This window comes from Labrus mixtus, chromosome 13, assembly GCF_963584025.1.
Source record: "Labrus mixtus chromosome 13, fLabMix1.1, whole genome shotgun sequence".
Taxonomy (NCBI): Eukaryota; Metazoa; Chordata; class Actinopteri; order Labriformes; family Labridae; genus Labrus; species Labrus mixtus.
In genome coordinates, this window is record NC_083624.1 from 26,024,813 (window position 1) to 26,047,275 (window position 22,463).

At 39.0% G+C, this 22,463-nt stretch overlaps 2 protein-coding genes across 2 annotated transcripts; one reads left to right on the plus strand and one right to left on the minus strand.

Moving 5' to 3' along the window:
* Positions 1-1,752: 1,752 nt before the first annotated feature.
* LOC132987397 (Golgi reassembly-stacking protein 2-like) lies at positions 1,753-8,326 on the plus strand. Its single transcript, XM_061054435.1, has 10 exons — positions 1,753-1,954; positions 3,342-3,422; positions 3,514-3,717; positions 4,922-5,008; positions 5,091-5,221; positions 6,007-6,139; positions 6,222-6,351; positions 6,525-6,587; positions 6,677-6,793; positions 7,270-8,326. Exons 1-10 carry the CDS (start codon positions 1,892-1,894, stop codon positions 7,491-7,493), a joined length of 1,233 nt encoding a protein of 410 aa, XP_060910418.1. The 5' UTR covers positions 1,753-1,891; the 3' UTR covers positions 7,494-8,326.
* Positions 8,327-8,543: 217 nt separating this feature from the next.
* On the minus strand, positions 8,544-22,267 carry tlk1a (tousled-like kinase 1a). The gene is given in 24 exon segments (XM_061054434.1): positions 8,544-9,612; positions 9,725-9,832; positions 9,919-10,030; positions 10,991-11,126; positions 11,252-11,421; positions 11,531-11,620; positions 11,813-11,904; positions 12,006-12,087; positions 12,290-12,387; positions 12,885-12,951; positions 13,167-13,355; positions 13,653-13,789; positions 13,883-13,993; positions 14,191-14,283; positions 14,406-14,492; positions 14,598-14,693; positions 14,867-14,910; positions 14,995-15,067; positions 15,174-15,212; positions 16,587-16,658; positions 16,832-16,953; positions 21,947-21,983; positions 21,985-22,023; positions 22,025-22,267. Coding segments are annotated over 24 exon segments (2,307 nt in total). The 5' UTR covers positions 22,067-22,267; the 3' UTR covers positions 8,544-9,441.
* Positions 22,268-22,463: the final 196 nt, after the last annotated feature.

The window sequence follows — 22,463 nt, forward strand, 5'->3', positions numbered from 1 at the left end:
TCACAAGAACCATCATAAGAACCCAACAACACAAGAACCATCATAAGAACCCAGGAAACACAAGAACCATCATAAGAACCCAAAAACACAAGAACCATCATAAGAACCATCATAAGAACCCAGGAAACACAAGAACCATCATAAGAACCATCATAAGAACTCAACAACACAAGAACCATCATAAGAACCATCATAAGAACCCAACAACACAAGAACCATCATAAGAACTATCATAAGAACCCAACAACACAAGAACCATCATAAGAACCCAGGCAACACAAGAACCATCACAAGAACCATCATAAGAACCCAACAACACAAGAACCATCATAAGAACCCAGGCAACAGAAGAACCATCATAAGAACCATCATAAGAACCCAACAACACAAGAACCATCATAAGAACCCAACAACACAAGAACCATCATAAGAACCCAGGCAACACAAGAACCATCATAAGAACCATCATAAGAACCCAGGAAACACAAGAACCATCATAAGAACCCAGGCAACACAAGAACCATCATAAGAACCATCATAAGAACCCAAAAACACAAGAACCATCATAAGAACCATCATAAGAACCCAGGCAACACAAGAACCATCATAAGAACCATCATAAGAACCCAACAACACAAGAACCATCATAAGAACCATCATAAGAACCCAACAACACAAGGACCATCATAAGAACCATCATAAGAACCCAGGCAACACAAGAACCATCATAAGAACCATCATAAGAACCCAACAACACAAGAACCATCTTAAGAACTATTATAAGAACCCAACAACACAAGAACCATCATAAGAACCCAGGCAACACAAGAACCATCACAAGAACCATCATAAGAACCCAACAACACAAGAACCATCATAAGAACCCAGGCAACACAAGAACCATCATAAGAACCATCATAAGAACCCAACAACACAAGAACCATCATAAGAACCCAGGCAACACAAGAACCATCATAAGAACCATCATAAGAACCCAACAACACAAGAACCATCATAAGAACCATCATAAGAACCCAGGCAACACAAGAACCATCATAAGAACCCAACAACACAAGAACCATCATAAGAACCATCATAAGAACCCAACAACACAAGAACCATCATAAGAACCATCATAAGAACCCAGGCAACACAAGAACCATCATAAGAACCCAACAACACAAGAACCATCATAAGAACCATCATAAGAACCCAACAACACAAGAACCATCATAAGAACCATCATAAGAACCATCATAAGAACCATCATAAGAATCCAACAACACAAGAACCATCATAAGAACCATCATAAGAACCCAGGCAACACAAGAACCCAACAACAGGAGCTGAGACCAAGAGGACCAAAGATTTAAAAAGATGTAAGAAACTAAAAGAGATAAAAGCAAATCAAAAGATAACAGCAATAAGAAGGTAAGAGCAGTAAAAGAAATAGAAACAAGTGGTTAAAGGATAAAAAATATATAATATTAATAAAAATATAAATATGAAACATAAATAGACAAAGTAAGATAAGAAATTACCGAGTTAAAACATAAGAGGAGTTAATATAAGAGCATAAATAAAAGGACTGTAAGAAGTAAAAGAAGATAAAAATAGTAAAACCAGTAAGAAAAGACATTAAGAAGACGACATCACATAAAAGCAAGTCTGTAAAAGTACGATATGGTAAAATAGCATATTGAAGTTTGAACTACCTTGCCGTGTCCGTGATGCTGTCATCCTCTCGCAGAGATGCACCACAAGCGGAAGTGGTGGAAACCAGGAACCACGGGAGAAACAGCGCACTGTGAACGGGCATGACCCGGAGGAGAACGGTGTCCTGCTAACGCAGCTAGCCACCTGGATAAATAAAAAGACAACAAAGAGAAACATGGGAGGGTCTCAGAGCGTCGAGATACCAGGTGGAGGAACGGAGGGGTACCACGTCTTAAGAGTAAGAGCAGCTTTACTGCACAATGTGGAGCGGCTGTGCGGCTGCAGCTTGTCGCAGAGATAAGAGCTAACCTTTTAGTTATGGAGGTCTAAGATATGAATATATTGTCATACAGTGGAGAACTCGCTCATTTTAAAGCTGCGTAGTTAACCAAAGCTAGCTGTCAGTAAGTTATCTTAGTTAGTTACCGAGGTATGAATGTGTTATCATTGACATGTGAGCCTGTTATACGCAAACTTTAGACAACTATTTCGCATTATGTCTTTTTTGTCAGTTCATTTAAAGCCGTAAACATTTATTTAACTTTACATAAATATGATTCAAGTTCAGTAGTCGATGCTAGAATAACCGGTGTGGTTACCGAGCGCATGACTAGGAGAAGATGGGTGTGTACATTCATTCCGAAACATGGGCGGTTCTAGGCAGGGGCCAACAGGGGCCAGTGCCCCTGTAACACCCCCCCCCCCCCCCCTTCGATCCCCAGCTGGCCAAATGTCCGATGTGTCCTTGGGCAAGACACTTAACCCCAAATTGCTCCCGCTGCTTCAGTGGTGGTGTATGAATGGGATTAGTTACTTCTGATGGATGATACTACATAGTGATCACTACCATCAGTGTGTGAATGGGTGGGTGTGACATGTGGTGTAAAAGCGCTTTGAGTAGTTGGAAGACTAGAAAAGCGCTAAATTAGCTCAAGTCCATTTACTTAGCAATTAGGATTAGGTCTAAACTTTCTGTGGATGCGTTAATATTCAGCATACTAAGGGGGTCTCATTCCTTCACAGGAGACTACAGGAGATGTAGTAAGACTAACTTACTGCCAATTAAAAAACAATTACTTTCCTATCCCTACTCATTATAGTCTCAGTTTCCTGAGCTTAAAATACTTTCTGTGCTGATGTAGACATCCAAGTTAAACATGTTTTCCATTCAGGGAGGCATAGCACTACACAGTACTGCAAATCACTGCTGTAACGTGTGCTTTTGTTTTGTTTTCTCTTTCAACTCTAGAGATGTGTGTATTGTGTGTAAAAATCCTGCTGATCAGCTGTTTCTAAAATCCTCAAACCAGTAGGTTACATCTGGCTTCTAAAGTCATTCAACGGACAAACACACTTTGTATTTTTCTTGTTGCCACATGACTAGCTGGCTAGATATTTCTATAATGCAGCAGGTGTTTTTGTTTATATGATCAAACACTGCAGAAAATGCAAGTACCAGAATATGATACTGAACTGTAGTGTAGCACAATGTTAAACAGCTTTGTTAGTTTTATTTATAAACTATCTTCCTTGCTACATCTTAAAATCAATGATTTCCCTACAACATTCATTTTCACAGCTTGCAGAGCTTTGTTGTCTTATCTTTGTGATGTTGTGCCTTACAGGTGCAAGAGAATTCCCCCGGTCACCGTGCAGGGCTGGAGCCATTCTTTGATTTTATCATTTCCATTTGTGACACTAGACTTGTAAGTTGACTCTTAATGGGAACAATCAAACTCGCTCTCGCTATTTGACCTGCTCTAGTAAGTCTCATATAAATGCTTTGATCTCTCCTAGAACAAGGATAATGACACTCTCAAAGAGTTGTTGAAGATAAACGTGGAGAGGCCCATCACCATGCTGTTGTACAGCAGCAAGACGCTGGCAGTGAGGGAGACCACCGTCACACCCAGCACCATGTGGGGCGGACAGGGGCTTCTGGGAGTCAGCATCCGCTTCTGCAGCTTTGAAGGAGCCAATGAAAATGTTTGGCATGTTCTGGTGAGTGTGGGGGAACATGCATGCTGTAGATACTATAAATGGTTTCAGTGATTAAAAAGAACACCCAGAACCGAAAAGTATAAAAAGTGAGAGAACGTATTACTAAGAAAAATTGTCCCTATCAGTGTTTTTTTTACTAACTTTTTTGTTGATTTTGGATTCATCTTATTGTTTCATTTATTTGTTTGGAGCACTTAAAGGCTTTATATGCAATTTTTTTGATCCAGCAGATGTCGCCCTTGAGCACCAGCATGAAACCAAAACAACTCGCGCTGCATTGTTGTGTTAGCATGCTAATGCTAGTGATCTTTATTATGCTCGTATCTTCACACTGCATGTAAATTTACCTGAAATGAGCGTGATCTAGAAACACAGTTAATCAGTGAGTACAGTATGTTATTCTTCTTTTCTCTAGTCCCTCAATTAAACAACTTTTATACGTGAGGGGAGGAGTCAGCCGGCCGTCCTGGCGATGTAAACAAAGTGAAGATAGGACTCTGAAAACTCTGAAAGCATCACAGACAGTGGGACTCGGGTGTTACACCCATTGAAGACAGTCATGACTCACAGAGTTATTTTCAGAGGATATACTTCATTTATATTATATTTAAGTGTGAAAAATCACATAGAAAGACTTTAAGTTTTAAGTTGATCTATATTATTATACATTATATTATATATATACTGTGTATATATACTTGAAAAATCGAATCTGTAGCAGTGGATCATAATCTGTAAGAAAATCACGTTTGACGTCTGTCCTGTGACAGAAGTTTTTGGAAGTTAATTTAGTATATAAAGTGGGAGGATGGGGCGTTGGTGGCTTATGGGTTCGTGTGCTTGCCTGATGTACCGAGGCCTGGGTTCGAACCTGAGCTGTGGCTCCTTAACAGAATGTCATTCCTATAAAAAAAGCCCCAAAATTAACCTAAAAAAAGTGGGAGGAAAATTGTCACATAAAATAAAATATACAGTTTTCATTGCACATGAAGGGTATGAAAAAATGTCATCTTCAAATTGACAAAATACAACAAACAAATGTGGAATAATTAGTATGTCTGTGAGATGTTTCAGTGTAAAAGCACAAAACAGGAACTAGTCATGTGAAGTACAAATACCTTTCATAAGTTTTTGTAGAGCCAACAAGTATCACCTGTGATTGTATTTACCATCAGTTATTTGAATACATGTTGTTTTGTCCTAGGAAGTGGAGCCAAACTCTCCTGCAGCCATGGCTGGTTTAAGGGCCCACACAGACTACATCATAGGAGCAGACACTGTCATGAACGAGGTACTTTTTAATCAATTACTTTCATTTTTATCTTTGATTGTGCAATAATCTGATCTGCTGTGTTTCTTTGCTACATCAACAGAGTGAAGATCTCTTCTCCGTCGTTGAAACCTACGAGGGGAAGGAGTTGAAACTTTATGTTTATAACACAGACACAGACAACTGCCGTGAGGTGGTCATCACGCCTAACTGTGACTGGGGCGGAGAGGGCAGGTATTGCAGTTATCTTTTGCTATCTGGAACATCCTGAAATTTGATCAGATATTGTTTTCCTTCTGTTCAGAAAATTGGCAGAACTCAAAGATAAATTTGGCTAAGCAGCATAAAGTACAGTAAACCAGATGTTGAAGGTGAAAATCTAAACCTAATGAACAGACAAATAACTAACCCACACCTCCAAACAAATGAGATTATTTCAACCATGAATGTACATTTGACCTGGTAAAATGTCAGTAGATGGCCAGGACACTTTAACCTAACTAAATACACCTTTATTCTGTTTCTGTTTATATTTGGTAGTTAGATTTAGTTAGGTGAGTTGTATAACTCCTTGTTCATTAATTTAAACACTGCTGTCTGTTTCTATATTTTAAGTGAAAGTATTATTATAGTAATTGACAGAATTATTAGATATTGTTGGTCGTCAATAGGAACAAAAAATAATACTGAAAATTAACAGTTACCACAAACAAAAGTTTTGTTTTATGTCATTGCACTTGTCGTTTAAACAACTTTCCTAGTTTGAGTTTACTTCAATCACTGTTACATGGAAACCAAAATAAAAGGTGGGCTAAACACTGCTGTCTTGGCTTTAAAAAAGAGCAATGTTGTGGAAAACAATCACTGACTGACAGGATTTGCACCAGATGATTTTATTTTATTTTTAATTCATATCTTTCCATTTAAATCTCATTAGAGCGTTTAAGGTTGTTTAATATAATCTCTAAGGCTGCTGTGAAATGTTTCCTCACATTGCCGTTTGGTTTGCCTCTTTTCAGTCTAGGATGTGGGATTGGCTATGGCTACCTGCACAGGATACCTACAGCGCCATTTTCAGAGGGGAAGACAATCAGTTTCCCTTCACAGACTCCCACTGCACCAGCTCCTCCACCTAAAGACGGCTTCACAGAGGTACAGCATCCACATGAAGATGTTTTCATGACATCCGGCTTTAAGTTGGGAACATTTCCTTAAATTATGTTTTGCTCAGCAGGTTCATCTGTCTGCTGTCGTTCCAACCACTCCAGTGTCTGTGTTTACTAACTCAACTGGCTTAGAGCAGTCTCTCACTGGATTATCTGTGACCTCTGACCTGACCTCTGTCATTAGCAGTCTACAGACAGGTAAACTTTTATCTCTGTATAGCTATGACGTTTTGTATGACATCTCCTTTTAGACAACAAGATCTGTCATGAGGAACTGAAAAGAGAGAATGTAAAAACCTAGACCCACTTTACAAACCGGTTGATCAGATGTGTGTGATATGACTAACAAGAACTGTGGAAATATATTTCAGGAGCCCATACTCTCCCAGCGTTCAGTCAAGTCCCCTCTGTTGACCCTGCATCCCCACAACAAGGTGAGTAGATATTTAGAGATGTTAGTTTCCCAGGTGGATGATAATAGTCTCTAGACCCAGCTAAATCTAATATTTTACTTATTACACAGGTTTAATGCCCCTACCTGGAGGTATACCAGCCTTTCCTAATTTACCCAATCTCAACATGACCTTGCCGGATGTGGGTCATGTATTAGCATCTGGAGGGAGTGGATTACAACATGCAGGTATTTTGTTTGTCAGGATTATGCTTGGCTAGTTGTTAATAATCTGAAGGGATTTATCAGGTTTTATTTGATACTTTTTCAATTATCTTTTAAATCATAGAAAGGCTAAACATGTATTCATGAAGTGCACTAAAATGTTGTACGTGCAGCCACATATTGATAAAACTAATGTTCTTTTTACCTTTTGTCTCCTTTCTATTATATAACTGATACTGTTGCACTGAGTAACATATCCACTCTTAAAGATGCATGTTTGTACCTAAGGTTAACTGACAGCATTCAACATCATATAGCAAAGAGATTTAGTCTGAAACTAGGCGCTATTCATCCCATCTAACCAATCAACAAAAAAAGCAAGATGAGATAAAGTATAACTAAGGTGTTGCCAATTTGAAATGTGTTATACTTCTTCAGGTAGTGACTTTAGACACCTTTGGAAAGAGGACAACAGTTTTTGTTTGTATTTTGTTCACCAGGTCTTCCACCTTTTGCCCTGCCTGGTGGGTTCCCCGGTATAGCACTACCCCCATCTGACTTTATTCATCCCCCCATCACTTCTAATGCTGCTCCTGCTGTCACACAGGATACCACGTCTCCCTCCACCCTCATAATGAACAATTCACTGACTAAAACCCCTGTCCCATCTTCAGTGACCACCTGTGAATCCATAAATATCACAATGACTGCAGACTCCTCTTAGCAGTGAAAACACTTTAAGGTAATCATTAACCATTCAAGTCTTAATTCAATAGAGCCAGTTTATTAGCTGCATGGCTACATTGACACAATTTCCTTTCCTTGTTACCACTTTTGTCAGATTTCCAGTATTTTGAGGTTACAAGAGCTACTTGCTGGTCTTCTCATATGCAGCAACACCAAAGTGTTCACAAGTAATGTGTATCCATATACTGCAGTCCTGCATCTTAAGTGCCGTTTGTTTCAGCAGTTCAAATATACACTTAGTCGCAGAAAAACTTTTAACTGTAAAGTATGAGGGGAAGGAGCTTACTTTTAGTGTGCAAGTCTGTATCATTGCTTTTTTTGTACAGAACCCCTGAAAAGTTATTTAACAAATACTACTACTACTTTTGCAGATCCTTAAGGTGAGTTTATGTCTTATCATGTTATAACTGACTAACAATTTAGGGCATTATTGTGCAGATATCACTGTGTGGAGAGATGATCTAACACATGTCAAAGCTTTGACAGTATGTTGCCTGTTCTGGTTGAATCTGTTGCTGCGACTGATGCTCACAAGGCAGTTTGTAGGAAAGCAAAAAAAATATTGAAAAAAGAAAAGCCAATCACAAAAACAAAACCAGAGTAACCTTTTAGGGGCTCTGTGAAATACTTGAGGTCTTTTGGGTTAAAGGGGAAACAACTTATACTACTAGGGCTTTTTTCTCTTCTAAAAGCAGGTTAGCTTGCTGAATTCACTGTACTCATTAAACAGGTAAAAAGGTTTGATTTTGTACAAAAAACATTTGTGAAGTGAAATATCATTGCCTTGATTAAACTAATGTATTTTCTCTATCTCAGCCTCTGCTTTGTATTTCATTGTTTTATTGTTGTGAACATCCTAAACACTACGTGTAACAATGCAGTACCAAACAAAGCCACTTGGTGTCAGTATTATGTCAGAACACCAAGACAAATACTGGCAGATTGCTTCTATAATTTTCAGTCTTATCAGGTGGCGAGTATGGATGTTAGCTTCAGGACGAAAAGGAAAGTATCGTCTTTTGCACCATTCACTGTGAGAGAAAACTGTTTCCTGGTGTTTATTATTCACTCTTAGCAGAACTGCAGTTTGTACCAGAGGAGGAACACAGCCCTTGAAAAAGTAAGAGCATCAAAGCAGCATAATGAAACGATCCAGGAAACTAGTTTAACATGGGGACATTTTAAACTTTGTACATGGTACTGCTGCAATTCAACTTTGAAAAGTCACCTGTACAGCATATACAGTTTCCAATTTATGTTAATTAATATTCCTGCATAGGATTTTATACATTGTCATTTTTCTACATTTGGTTACTTTGTGCATTAAACGTAAGTATGCTGCCCCACCCTACATCACTAGTTGCCACTTGTATGCTACACATTACATTCTCATGGCTAAGAACCTCAATTTAAAGCCTAACACTTGTGAAAAACAAAACATTTAGCCAAATCAATAGTGAAATCTTTGTAGTTCTATATATCGGCCCTCTCCTCACAGTAAATTAACATCTAGCAGCTGAATCATTTGCACCCTGGCAGGACCATGTTATTTTATCTAAACGGCCGGTTGCCAAGTCTCCCTTCGGCCCTTTAAGGCTTTATCTGTCTGCAACTTCAGAATAGTGTCCAGTCACATTTTCTTCAAGGTACGTTGTCAGTTTCAGTGCTTTTGTCGGACCCTCAAACGATCCTTTCACCCATGTCCTTTTTAAAAAAAAACAACCTCCCTCCACTCTCTCTCCATTGATCGAACCTTGTGAATAAGAAGCCTGGCACAGGTTAGAGGAGGCCGGCAGAGATCTTCCCTTGTGTGTCCTGCTCCTCCTGTTTTTGGCTGCTCCTTCTCCCATGAGCCCGCGGGGCTCAGCAGGCAGAGGGAGACACTTGGTCAGTTTGGCTTTGTTTTTCGTCACAGTACGAGGATGTCAGTATGAGATGATACTGGAGGAGGCGAGTCCTGAGCCAGCAGCACTCATCTGCAGATTTCCAGAGGAGCTAGACCTTCTCATGTGAGGGAGCAGGTAGGGGTCGCTCCCCATTTGGTGCACATCGACCCGGTCCTCCTTCCTGTATGCCAAGCACCGCCTTATGAAGGCCTGTAGGAATGGAGGATTGTTTCAAACATTTGCAGGCCAAACTGATGTGGAAAGGAATTCAGATTTTCTTTCTTTGATACAAAATTTTTTTTTTGCACACAAGTTCACTCACCTTTGCTTCATTACTAGAAACTGGCTTGACTGGGAACTGAACATCGGTAGCTTTCAGTATTGTGTTCTCTTGCAGGATGTCCTGTTGAGACTGATTGTGGCCAAAAGGCTGACAAGAGAGGAGACATGCTTAGTCATAATGCAGTAAAGGTAGATAAAAAAATACCGGGTTAGGATCTGTGTTGCTCTCTTTACCTTCCTTCCATAAAGACACTGAAAAAAGATGACTCCCACAGACCACACGTCCACCTTATTGGAGATCTTTGGAGGTTCTTTTCCAACCACAAAACATTCAGGAGGCAAGTACCTGGTCAGAAGAAAACAAAGTTGTTAATATCCCATTAGAAATACTGAGGTTAAATATCAGATAGATGTATATATTATGCTACTCTGTACTCATACTAGAATTCTTTACTCCTGTACCTTATTGAACAAATACCACTAGTTATATTTCATTTACAGGACCATTATGCATTCTTTCAATACCGCCCATGTCCTTATAGAGTGTCACAGGAATGAGTCCTTAAACCCGGAAGTAAGTTAGCATTTGAGCGCCATGGGGTCTAAAAGTCAATGGGCATTTGTGGTTAGACGCCTGAAATAAGGTCTGTGGTTAACACGAGTTTAAGAGATGTTGGCGTTTTGTTAGACCACATAAACTACGTTAGGTAGTGAATAGTGAACTTGTGAATTTTGAAGTTTTTACGCGTCTTTAAAAAGGCGGTTGCTAACAAGTGGCTAAATGTGACTACAGTGGTTGTCGGGGACATTAAACGTCATCACGCCGGACACAGAGGCCGGGAACTCTCTCACTAGTCGGAGATGTCTCCTGTAAGTTTAATCTTTAGGTTAAGGTGAATATTATGTTAATAAACTATTTATTAAGCTACGTGGATTAGTTTATCGGAGATCGTCTGAAGCATAACGCTAGTGACGTCACAATTATCGACCGTGGTGTAGTTAGTTTGTAGCATAACGTTAGCTTTTTACTTCTTTACTTCTTTAACGCTTCAAACATCATAAAAATGGCGTTCATCTGTGAAGATTATCCTGCTGAACAAAACGCCTACACTTCAGAAATGTGCGTTTGACTCAGTTTATTTTCTGCAATGATCCAAAATCCAATGAAAACATCCCATAGGCAAATTCTCGTTAGACCCCACGGCGATGCTACTTCCTGGTTGGCCTACAAAAATACATCATATGGTTTGTTCTCTATACTGTACATACTATATACGTTTATTTGGGAGTTTGAGAGATATCATACCAATAGGTCCCTGCACCCTGTGAAGTCAAGTCCATCCCATCTACTCCATAGTTGTCATCATCCATGATTTTGGACAAACCAAAGTCAGTGATTTTGATTTCCCCACAGGCTGTGCCGTCCACCAACAAGATATTGCCTTGAAATCAAAGAAGAGAAAGTCAGCGTGAGACTTTAACACTTAATTGCAACAGTTTTGATATAATGGAGGAAACTGATATTAAAGTGATATTGAATTGACACTTTCTTAGAAGATGTTTTTACCTGGCTTGAGGTCGTAATGGATAATGGGAGGTTTAATTTCATTCAGGTATCTTAGTGCATTCACAATCTGCATAACTATGGACCGTGCCTCCTTCTCAGACATTAGCTTATGCTGCTTCAAGTAGAAATCCAAGTCGTTGCCTTCGCAGTACTCCATGACAGTGCAAAACCTGTTGAGTTAGAAGAAAACACTTGGAATGATGGTCCATACCTACCATTAACCACCTGAAGCTCAAAAGAGCTGAAGCTGCATGAAGAAGAGTTCATCAGAATACTAACGTGTCTGTGTCCAGTGAGAAGTAGTCGTATAGCTTCACAATTCGGGGGTGGTCCAGCTCCTTGTGTATTCTGTACTCTCGACATGCATGCCTGTGGAGAGGAAGGTAAATAGGTCTCTATTAGCAACCCAAGCATGAAGGTGCAGATGCTTAAATTTGCATTGACAGTTCTACGAGGGGGTTTATGGAGAAAAAGAACAACACACTGAAGAAGAGGGACATCAGGATAGCTGGATTAGTATCCTTCAGATGAGGTTACATATTTAACCATGATTCAACATACTTGTGATAGTTCTCCTTCTTCTCTTCGCGCCAGTTTTTGTTAAGTTGGTGGATCTTCACAGCAGCATATCTTTGCTCAATCAAGTCAAAAGCCTGTGCAACATGAACACAGAGTTGGCATGTATTAAAAAAAGACCCTGACACAAATATTAATTCATTTGGACCCCCCGTAATATTGAAATCGAATGCCATACCTTGTAAACTTCACTGAATCCTCCTCGTCCTAGAAGGTGTAGGAGTAGATATCGTTCATTCAGTGTTGGATGGTCTTTAAATCTTTGGATGGAAAAAGAAAGGAGAAAATCTCAGTAAACAGATTTTACTTTTGCTTCAGCAATACACGACCAATTTAAACAAGAATAAGTAAGCCTAGTGTGTGTTGACTTAATATAACCCCTGCAGTTAAGGATACTGCTCTTGTGTTTACTTTGTAACAGTGTCAATGCAGGAAGTGTCGGAGAAATTGATTCAGACTCACTGTGAGCTGTCCTCGTTATTTATTCTCTTCAGCTCCCGTATGTGAAGGTTGCGCACTCTCTCCAGACGCTCCAGCTCTGCCTGGATCTCAGCTTCTTCCTATAAATGATTCAAGCACACAAACACAAAATTGCACACAAGGAATTTCAGAGCTTTGGATACAAGGAGAGGAACTCATCAAGCACACAGCTGACTGATCTGTATTTAATATTTACGGTTGACTTGGTACAGATTCTGTCAGGCTCTGCTTGTGATACTTCATCAAGAAAACAATGAGTACATCAATAAAGTACAGGCGCACAACATCCTGGGGGGGCGGGGTCAACAGTGTTTCAGCTTGAGGAGATACAATAGAATCGTCATTTAATTATCTCACTGATGAAGAGGATTGATTGGTTTACCTCCTCCAATTAGGTTACCATTTTTGTGTAAAGGTGCCCTTTTCCCTTTTGTATACTGAGGCCTGGATACATTGAATGACTTGGGAAAATAATTGCATTCTTAAAAGGTTCTGTGCAGCACACAAGACATTTTTTTGAACAAGGAATTTAAAACAAGTTACAGTATTTTTGCTGCAGGTTGAGCATCGTGCAAACCTTCTTGAGATGTCCAAGTCGCAGTTTGAAGATCTCCTCCTGTTCATGGTACTCTGCTAGTGTCAGCCTTTTTTGGGATGAGAGAGACAAAAGAAATTTGTTGTTAGCCACAGCACCCTAATTATTTTTTCATTGACCAACATATTTTATTATTCACTTCTACAATCCTGTTGAACTTCCCTTACAATAGAATAAAGATAATAATAGATTACATTTGACACATTGCCTTAGCTTGAGGACAGCTATAGTGATATCTGTGATTTCCTAAAGGCCTGCACTTACAGCTGAGGTAGGCTAGGTTTTAGAAAGGGATCACTTTCTGCTCCGTTCACTGCCTTGGTTTTGCGTTGCTTTGGTTCTGAGTTTGTGGTTGGTGCTTGGGTGTTGCTCGATGATGGGGGTTTCCTCTTGGCTAGAAGTTTTCTCTGCCTCTCGATTTCCTCTCTCTGTTGATTTAGCAATTCTTGCTGTCTGTTCATAGAAAGAGCTTCATGTTAGATAAGAACCATTTCTATATCTCCATTCATCAACACAAAGACAAAGCACACAGAAAACATGAGAGCCCTAACATTATTTCATCATAGTCGATGAATCCAACATTTGTGCCACAGAAACGTGTTTTTCACTACACAGACTTTAAAATATGAACCATACGTAGATCACAAGACCCATGTGGGCATCCACATATATACAGTTTGAAATATTGAGTACACTTTAGCAAAGCATCAAAATGAAACATGATATTACTATCTCATTAAAGCCTCTTACTTGACAAGGTTTTGGAAGGCATAACCATCAGTCCACTGCTCTGTGAAGGAGGCTCCATGTCTCACTGTAGTGAAATGTCCTAAACGAAGTCTATCCTGCATGCTTTTCTCTCGACAGGCCTGCTTCTCCTGGGTGCTCTAAAGAACAAATCCGAAAACAAAGCCATGCATGTGAGTTTGCAGAAGCAGGTAAATGTGTTCACAAAGGGTTAAGAAAGCAAATTCATTTACCTTTTCTATGAGCAACTTCTTGCTCATGGTGATACATTTATTCAAGCGTTCCTTGTACTTTTCAAGTAATTTTTGTTGTTCATCTACCTGTCTCCTGAGATCACAGTTTGCCTATGAAGAAGAAAAAATCTTAAATCAGCATCCACACATATTCATTTTTCTCCTGATCCAACAATGATTCAAAACCTTATAAATACTGTTCAGTATTAAATAACTTTGGCAAACATGATCTAATTTGTTTTGCAGTGCAGTAACATCACAGCTCAGTGAAGTCTTTCTGGAAGGCATTAAGCAGATGCTCTCCTTACCCTTAACAAATCATCTATTCTGCCCTCCTTCTTCTCGAGGTCGAGATTCTTAGTGCTTTCAAGGGCAGCCAATTTCAGAACTGTAAGGTCAGTCTAGAGAAGGGAAAAAACACACCAAATGTTGGAGAAAAAAACAACAACTTTAAATCTCAAACACATTTAAGAGCATTAAAAGAGTGAGTGGGGTCTTAACTATTCAGAACCCTTCCCCTAACCTGAACAAATTTGACTGCTTGTTGCTTTGGATGCGTCATGTGGTCCCCAAAAGACAGACTAGTAGGAGAGGGACTATTTTGTCTAACCTGGGAAAGAAGGGAGAGAGAGAGAGAGCACTTCATTTATTACAGGGCAACAACTAATGGAACACTAAAAAAATGTTTTAAAGTTAAAATTTTGCCATAACTTACAGCTGTGCCCTGAGCGGAGTGGGAATGTGAGTTCTGAGGCGAACGAATCACCGGTGGGAGACCTCTGACGGGACTGGACCCATTTCCTCCCTGGAACTTAAAGTAGGAAAGGAAAAGTGACATCAATGACTATGGTATCAAAACAGTAGACAAAGGGGCTGCCTCACTGTTATTTAGAGGACAGAAGTGGATTATGCTTTACATAGTGGAACAGTATACAGAACACATCCCCTCCATCTATTACATTCACACCAACACTGCAGACTTACATCAAAATAATCACTTATTTTGGGTCCTCGTACAATTGATTTCCCTGTGAACAGAAAAGAGGGAAACTAGTTAAAAGAAATTCTACAAGACAGAGATGAAATATTACTAGTTTAACACTGAGACACACCTTGGCTGCTCTCTGACTGGATCTCAGGTTTCCTTTTTCTGCCTCTGGTTTCAGACTGTTTTTTCTCAGGGGTCTGAAAGGAATTGTGTAATTAAAAATACATCATTGCACTTTCATGGTCAAAGCCTGTGTAGCACTGCCTTTATAGGATAACTTATTATTGGAAGTTCTTTACTTACAGAATAAGCAGGCGAGCTGCCTCGCTTCATTTCTGACCCCTATGTAGTAAACAAGACAGAATACCATTACAATTAGACACTTGTTATGTTGTTTGACTGTTATTGTTTTTAACACATTCTAATACATGTTCCCTTGTCATAGTACTTTTATTTTGTTAGAATGCCTAACAACAAGTCTGATTAAAAATTGCCTTTCAGATAACTCAAGAGCATTTACATATGTTTGATGCTACCATGTACTTTTCCAAAAGAGGAAAATAAAGGAGAATTCTGAAAGGATTAGCAAGAAATAATTAGTGATTTACAGATAAAGCTGGGTCGTGATGGCAACAGGCGAAACAAGTTAACCCAGACTTCCTTCTCCCCAGCAACATTTTCCAGCTCCTTCCTTCCTTCCCAGGCCAGATGGGATATACAGTATAATCCCTACAGTTAGCTCTGGGTCTGCTGCCGTCTCTAAGGCTGAGCCCAGACACCCTCCAGATGAAACTCATTTTGGCCATTTGTACCCGCAATCTTATTCTTTCAGTCACTACCCATAGCTCATTGCCTGTTGCCATTGCGACCCAACTTGGATAAGCGGAAGAAAATTGATGGAAACCTTCAAAACCAAAAATCTAATTGATCACAATCCTGTATTGTCCTCATAACCTTTGTTTATCACAAACCTCTATGACAGATACCTTTTTAAGGTCAATGCATTGAAGTGCTGGTCTAATCTGCAATGTCCCTTATGCATCATGAGGAACAGCCTCATATTTGTATGTATAGCAGTCAGAAAAGGCTAACTCATGTGGTCATAAATTGGAGGAAAAATATTCTGCACAATGTAACAAAATGTGTTACTGCAGCCTCATACTGCATTCAGACAAACAATAGTACTACAGATATACAAGAAAAGGGGCGGTAGAGGTGTGGGTCTGCTGCTTGAGCTTGCAGAGAGAACATACAATATGAACATGGAAATCCAGTTGAATGTGTATTGAATATCAGGACACAGCAGTGGGTCTGGTATTCTAGAGGAATCCAATTCAGTTGTCTGACCAAAATCAATTAGAGAACCTTTGCTAGTCTAAATGCAGTCTTGCACACAATACTCAGTGGGGACATTTGGGTTTGTTGACCATGGTTAACAGTATTTGGGAAAATAATTAAGTAACACATACCTTTGAAAAGAAGGCTATTTTAAACCATAAGTCTTATTGTCTGCTATTCTTATTATTGCAATGCAAGTAAGGTAATTATCACAGTAAGCATGCAGTTGCCATTGTCACTTATTAATGGGACTTGGCTTTTAAGCAATGAGCAAGAATGAGACTGAAATATTAATGCATACATCTCTTTCACAATAATCTATTTCTAGAGATGATGTCTGAATATTATAGAACATGTAAATGTAGCGTTTGTCCGTACCTCTGATTCCTTGTCGCTTGAGGATCCGAGGCTTCCGAAACTATGATTTGAACATTCATTATTGGTCAAACCCTGAAAAACATCACAAAAGGTTTAGGACACCACTAAGAGTGGACACTAAAGAACATATTCTGTTCCAAACAATGACAATTGTTTTCTTCTGCATTGTCAAAGCACATACAACTGCACTGTAAATCCTTGTTTTTAAATAAAGTTATTATTATTATATTCAAGCTTTTACTCACTTTGGTTCCCCCGCTTGTGCTACCTGTGCTGCCCCCTGTGCTGCCACTGACCCCGCCCATAAAGCGGGCCTCCAGCAGCTCCTGTCTCCGGGGATCCAGGCTGTTCAGCTCCTCCATGGTGCCTGGGAGGGTTGACAACAATTCATAGTGTGTGTTAGTTTTTCAAGGATCAGCTTAATTACATCATCTCAATGCCCACTCAAAGAAGATGACAGAGTGGCAATGAGCTTGAGAATAGTTTCATGTCCTGACAAGTGACATTGAAGTCTAGAGTTAATGTATGCCTATTCCCCAGTGACAGGACAGTTTTCACTCTACATTTGTGCAGTACAGAGGAGATAAGCAAGCTTTTCATTACATTGATCTTGTTACCACTACCATCTAAATGTAACAGCTTCATACTACTTCCAAAAAAATATAAAGTCAAAAAATTATTTATTGCTGCCGGGAAAGCAGAAATGAAGTTCATTAAATGTGGCTTTTCTTTGCAACCAACGCTATTATTCTTTGAGCCTGAGAGCAATGTTTGGACTGCTAGTAGGTACTGATGAATGATGCACTGCTGTGGGACTGTTATGTGAGCTCCCTGGGCTTCAGTGTTGCAGAACACTCAGAGGGGTCTGCTCACTAAACCTGTGCTCGAAAGAGACAACCATTTTGAATCAGCAAAAGGAATTTAACTGAAAAGTATGTCAAATCATGAGATGGTCTTTTTAACAACACAAACAATAAAATAACAACTATGAATAACACCTAGTTTCCAAATGAAGAATTTGCACCAAATAGATGAACAAACTAACTATTCTCATCGATTTAAAGCCAGGCATAAATAAACTAATACAGCAGAATATGGTATAAATCTTCACCTCCAACAACTAACTGCAACATACCAGAATGTTTAGAGAAATGCAGATGAAACACACTTTACAGCAAGGTGTGCAGTAAACCAGTATCAATACTGGCTACAGTATTACATTCTGCCTTGACATGGACTTATTGCAATACCATCATCACTGGTTTAAATACACACATTGATGTTGTTTATTTTGGTCAGCAGCATTAAACATTTCTCTCTAATTTTGAACAACCTCTGAATAAATGTTTGTAAGAGGTTTTTCAGTGCTTTGTAAATTATCTGTGCTGTTTTGATTTCAACCAAACCATAAAATCTTAAAGCATGTAAATTAATAAAAACAGTGAATTGGTGGTTCCATAGTAGTCACAATTTGGTTGTAGTGGTCACACGAGACAACACTGATCGCTCAACCTACCATCTACAGTGGCAGGAGTGATTTGTTGCAGACAACGGTTCAGATCGAGTCCCCCAGTCTTCTGCATCTTTTGCTCTGACTCTCAGAGCAGCTGTCTCACACGCTCACTGACCAAAGGGCACCGCTTCCTCCTTGTGTCAGAACAGGTGTCACACCCACTTAATGTTGCTGTTATTTGCTGCAACTAAGAGAGGGGAGAAAACAAGTTTACCTGATTACTGTGCCACAATTGACTTTCATTGTAAACATTGACATCAGCTCTGAAACGAGGCAAAGCCCTTTGGTCAAGATGCTGGCTCTGCTCTGGGTGTCAAGAGTGAAACATGCAGAAGACCAGGGGGACTCAAACTGAGCCATTGTCCATCACAAATTACTCTTTTATTCTATCCTTATTAACCCATCACTGTGGCTTGTAGGTTGAGCAATCAGAGTTGCTTCGTGTGTGCACTACAACCATGGGCATGTGTTTAAATCAGTGATGATGGTATGACAAAAAATCCATGTGGGGGCAGAACGTAATACCGGTGCTGGTATTGATACTGGTTTACCTCCCACCTCTAAAAGCCATACAGATGATACAAACTTAATGAGAACTGAACACACAGTTAATTTGTAAAAACATGAAATTATTCTGTATTGCATCGCAGGCTTGTTTGAACGGAAGAAGGGGGGTCGTAGTGTGTGAATATGCAATCATAATGGAGGTCCCTTTTAATACTCTACTGCGATATAATACAGTCACCACAAAATAAAAATCTTGAGTCAAATTGCCCACCACTACTTTACAAACAGGAGAAGGCAAAGCTATTGTATCATCTAATACTAAATACAATCCATATGATTTCAGTTCTGCAGTGATATGACTTATAATGATAAATAAACCTTAAAAGGAAAAATGCTTGTAATAATGTTAATAAAGTCATATACTATGTGTTACGTCAATATCCTTGTTGACATAAAATATAAAACTAAAAATGCATTCATAAAACTTTATCATCTCAAAACACCTTCAATCATTCTTGAATAGGACTGAATTCAACCCAGAGCTGCATTATTAGACAACAACTTTAGCTATTTTTATTACTTAAAATGTCATTCATTGTCCTCTAAATCAGATATATTACCTACTATTAAGTTATGTATACAATGCCAGGGTTGGCTCACAGGGCCACTTAGTGAATTATTTGATGCCACATGAGAAATGTATCTTAACAGATATGATACAGAAAAGAGCATGGAATAGGAGAGGGACATTTCCTTAACATTGTCTAGACATAAGTAAAATGTTTGTTTTATGCGAGACAAGTGCAGAGGCTACTGCAGCAGCCATGGGTTGGAGTCCAACCTCGGCCCTTTGCTGCATGTCATCCCCCACTCTCTCCTCCCAACATTTTCAGTCTCTCTTCAGCTGTCCTATCTAATCCCAAAAATATCTTTAAAATAACACACACACAAAGTATTTCATGTCATAACACAAACAGTCAATTAATGGCGTCAAAAAAAAAAAACTAACCACAAAATTGAACTCACACTGACCACACACAGACCTCACATGGATCAGAACAACTTAACCAAACTTTGAGCAAACAGCTATATGATGGATTACATAGCAGCAGAGAAGATGACTAAAGTCATGCGTATATTTTTAAAGACTATAAGAGTTATGATTAAGTTAAGGACTCGGTGGTAACATAAAATGATGCTTGAGAGATTTAACAGCAAAAGAGCAGTAAATTTAATCATAGGATGCATAGTATTTTCAGAAAATTAGAAGGACACATCATTCATGCATGAACCCCACTGTACCTTCACCAGAGGCTGGTTTGACAACAGTTAAGAACCTTTGCTGCTCCCCTTTACCCAAGGGCACAGGACACAAGATCACATAACCATCACTACCTTTCCTAGCATACTCGTGTGGGTTAACATAAAAAGTAACAGTACAAATCTGAGTAATAATCATGCAGCAGATCCATCTCCTCTTCCTCAAACCAATTTAGAGACAATGAAGTAGGCTAGTCACATTTCCCATCATGGGTCTGTGACTTCAAATCATATTTGTATTCATTTTGCAGTCATCAGTTTTAATGTAACTATGGTCAACTCAACTATGTTATAGCTTCCAAAATGTAAGGTTAAACTTTTCATGATGTCATTAACTAGCAAAACAACTTAACAAGAAGTATACAGCAGCACTATATTCCCCACATTTCTCCTTGTAATCCCGAGACTAACAAAGACTGGTTTTCTCACCGTCTTTCCAAAGTATTTAAATGAATGAAACCATTTCACCTTTCATAGCCTACCTCTTTGACAAAGTAAAATTAAAAAGTGATTCAATGCCTTGAAACTTCAACATTAACAATGAAAATTCACTACAACCATAGTCTTTATGCAAAGCTTTAGCTTTAAAACATGTCTTAGTTAAGTCAAGTTAATTTATCTAGCACATTTCAGCAACAAGGCCATTCAAAGTGCTTTACACAAGACACCAAAAGCATCAAGACAAAAGGGACAAAGAAACATTACTGCTGTTATATGGACAATATTTATCATGCTCAATAATTTACTTTTTCCACATACAAAGTTTATGCCAATTTCCCATAATGTATACAATATCAGCTAAGTGGTATTTCTCAATGATTTTCCTATGTTTCAAACATGAAGGCCACAGTGTGTGAGTATTATTTATATTCAAGCCCCTGCGAGAACAAGTGGTTGAACCCTTGCAACCCTTGCTGTGGATGTCATTTTAACTCTGTGCTGCTCAGCACTGACCACCTGTTTATTACAGACACATGTAAAACACATCTCTTACACAAAAAACAAGCATTATTTCTACATAGACTCACTCATTGGTAAAGCTTTAAAAAACAACAACATAGACAACAAAGTCTACCCATTGTGTTCAATTTACAAGTGGCATACTGATGTAGACAGCCCATCACTGATTAATGTCACTGCATGCCACACTGGCAATACAAAAAAATTAAGAAGCTATATCAATGTCAAAAGATTTGCAAAAGTCTACCATTATTTAAATATTAGTTGAAAAGTCGTGCTTATCCATTCTGTGTTCATACGTATTGCATTAGGTTAGCAAGATAAACATATGAGCACATTTTATTGTGTTATCTTTAGCATCCTGCATGTATCCTATGATTTATCCTTCATTTAAGTGGGGCACCCACACTTGCCTTAACACTTCATTCATTACTTAAAGTTAGTAATACTAAAAGGTCAAACAAGGCTACCTACTACCCTGTGCAGTAGCATCAGTAGCTTAGCTTAAAGACCATAACTGCACTTATTACTCTCATGTTTAATGCATTTAACGAACCTGATGATGATAAACATCAGTTAAGATAATAATGTTGATATTATTCAGAGAAACACATGAACTCACAAAGGATTTCTAACAATACGTTGCACACCTAACTTCTTCATTGCTTGCTAACAATCCAGTGATACACCGTTAACCATAAAGGAGCTTGATTCACTCATTCCTGATGTTAATACATCTCTCTCTGTTGTTTACTTATAACAGCAGCGTGCTTTCAGACAGATGCACCGACTACAGCGGAAACCTTTCAGCTCCATAAAGCTTTATCACCATTATGCATGTATTTATCTTTATGTTACTGCACAGAAACACGGTCCTGTGTCCTCGCTGCTACCAGCTAGCCAAACAGGCTCCATTGACTTTGGATTTGACGGGTTACTGTAACGTTAGCTACCAAGATGTGTTCACTCATTTTAAAACTATTCCCTTTCGCTGTGCACTAAAACGACCGAAACGAGCATGTAGAAAACAAATATGCGGTTTTAAAATGTTTCACGATACCTTCCTGGGCCTTCACCACCGCCGCGGGATGTTGCTGAAAACACAGTCCGTGTTGGGGACGTGGAGAGCTGGGACCAAAGATGGCGTCCCCTCCAAACTTCCACTACTTTGGACACTCATCAAGCTACTTTTCGTGTGTTGGCACCGCCGCGCACACGGTTTATCTTTCACGTAGACAGTGAAATTAACGGACCTACATGCCACAGTTGCTTTGACGTGGGTACAGTAACTTAAACTGTGTCAAAATGTGTAATTGTAATCTGTTTTAGGGCACAAACCTCTTCACACTCCTGACTCCAGAGCCACCTCTCCGTCTTCAAGTGGTCGATATGAAACGTGACGTCATGCATCGTGTGCAAAACTCTTATCGCGATGAAAACATGGAGAAAATATCTTTAACATTATGAACTCAAACTAAACATAAACAAAGCTTAACCACAGTCTACAAACAATTTAATTAAAAAACAACAAAATTATGAGTGTTGAAATATATATTTTTTAATACTTGGAGGCTGTT

Coding starts and splice junctions, on each gene's coding strand:
- LOC132987397 (XM_061054435.1), top strand. CDS start 1,892: ATGGGAGGGTCTCAGAGCGTCGAGATACCAGGTGGAGGAACGGAGGGG. Junction 1,955..3,341: donor AGGGGTACCACGTCTTAAGA/GTAAGAGCAGCT, acceptor TGTGCCTTACAG/GTGCAAGAGAATTCCCCCGG. Junction 3,423..3,513: donor CCATTTGTGACACTAGACTT/GTAAGTTGACTC, acceptor GATCTCTCCTAG/AACAAGGATAATGACACTCT.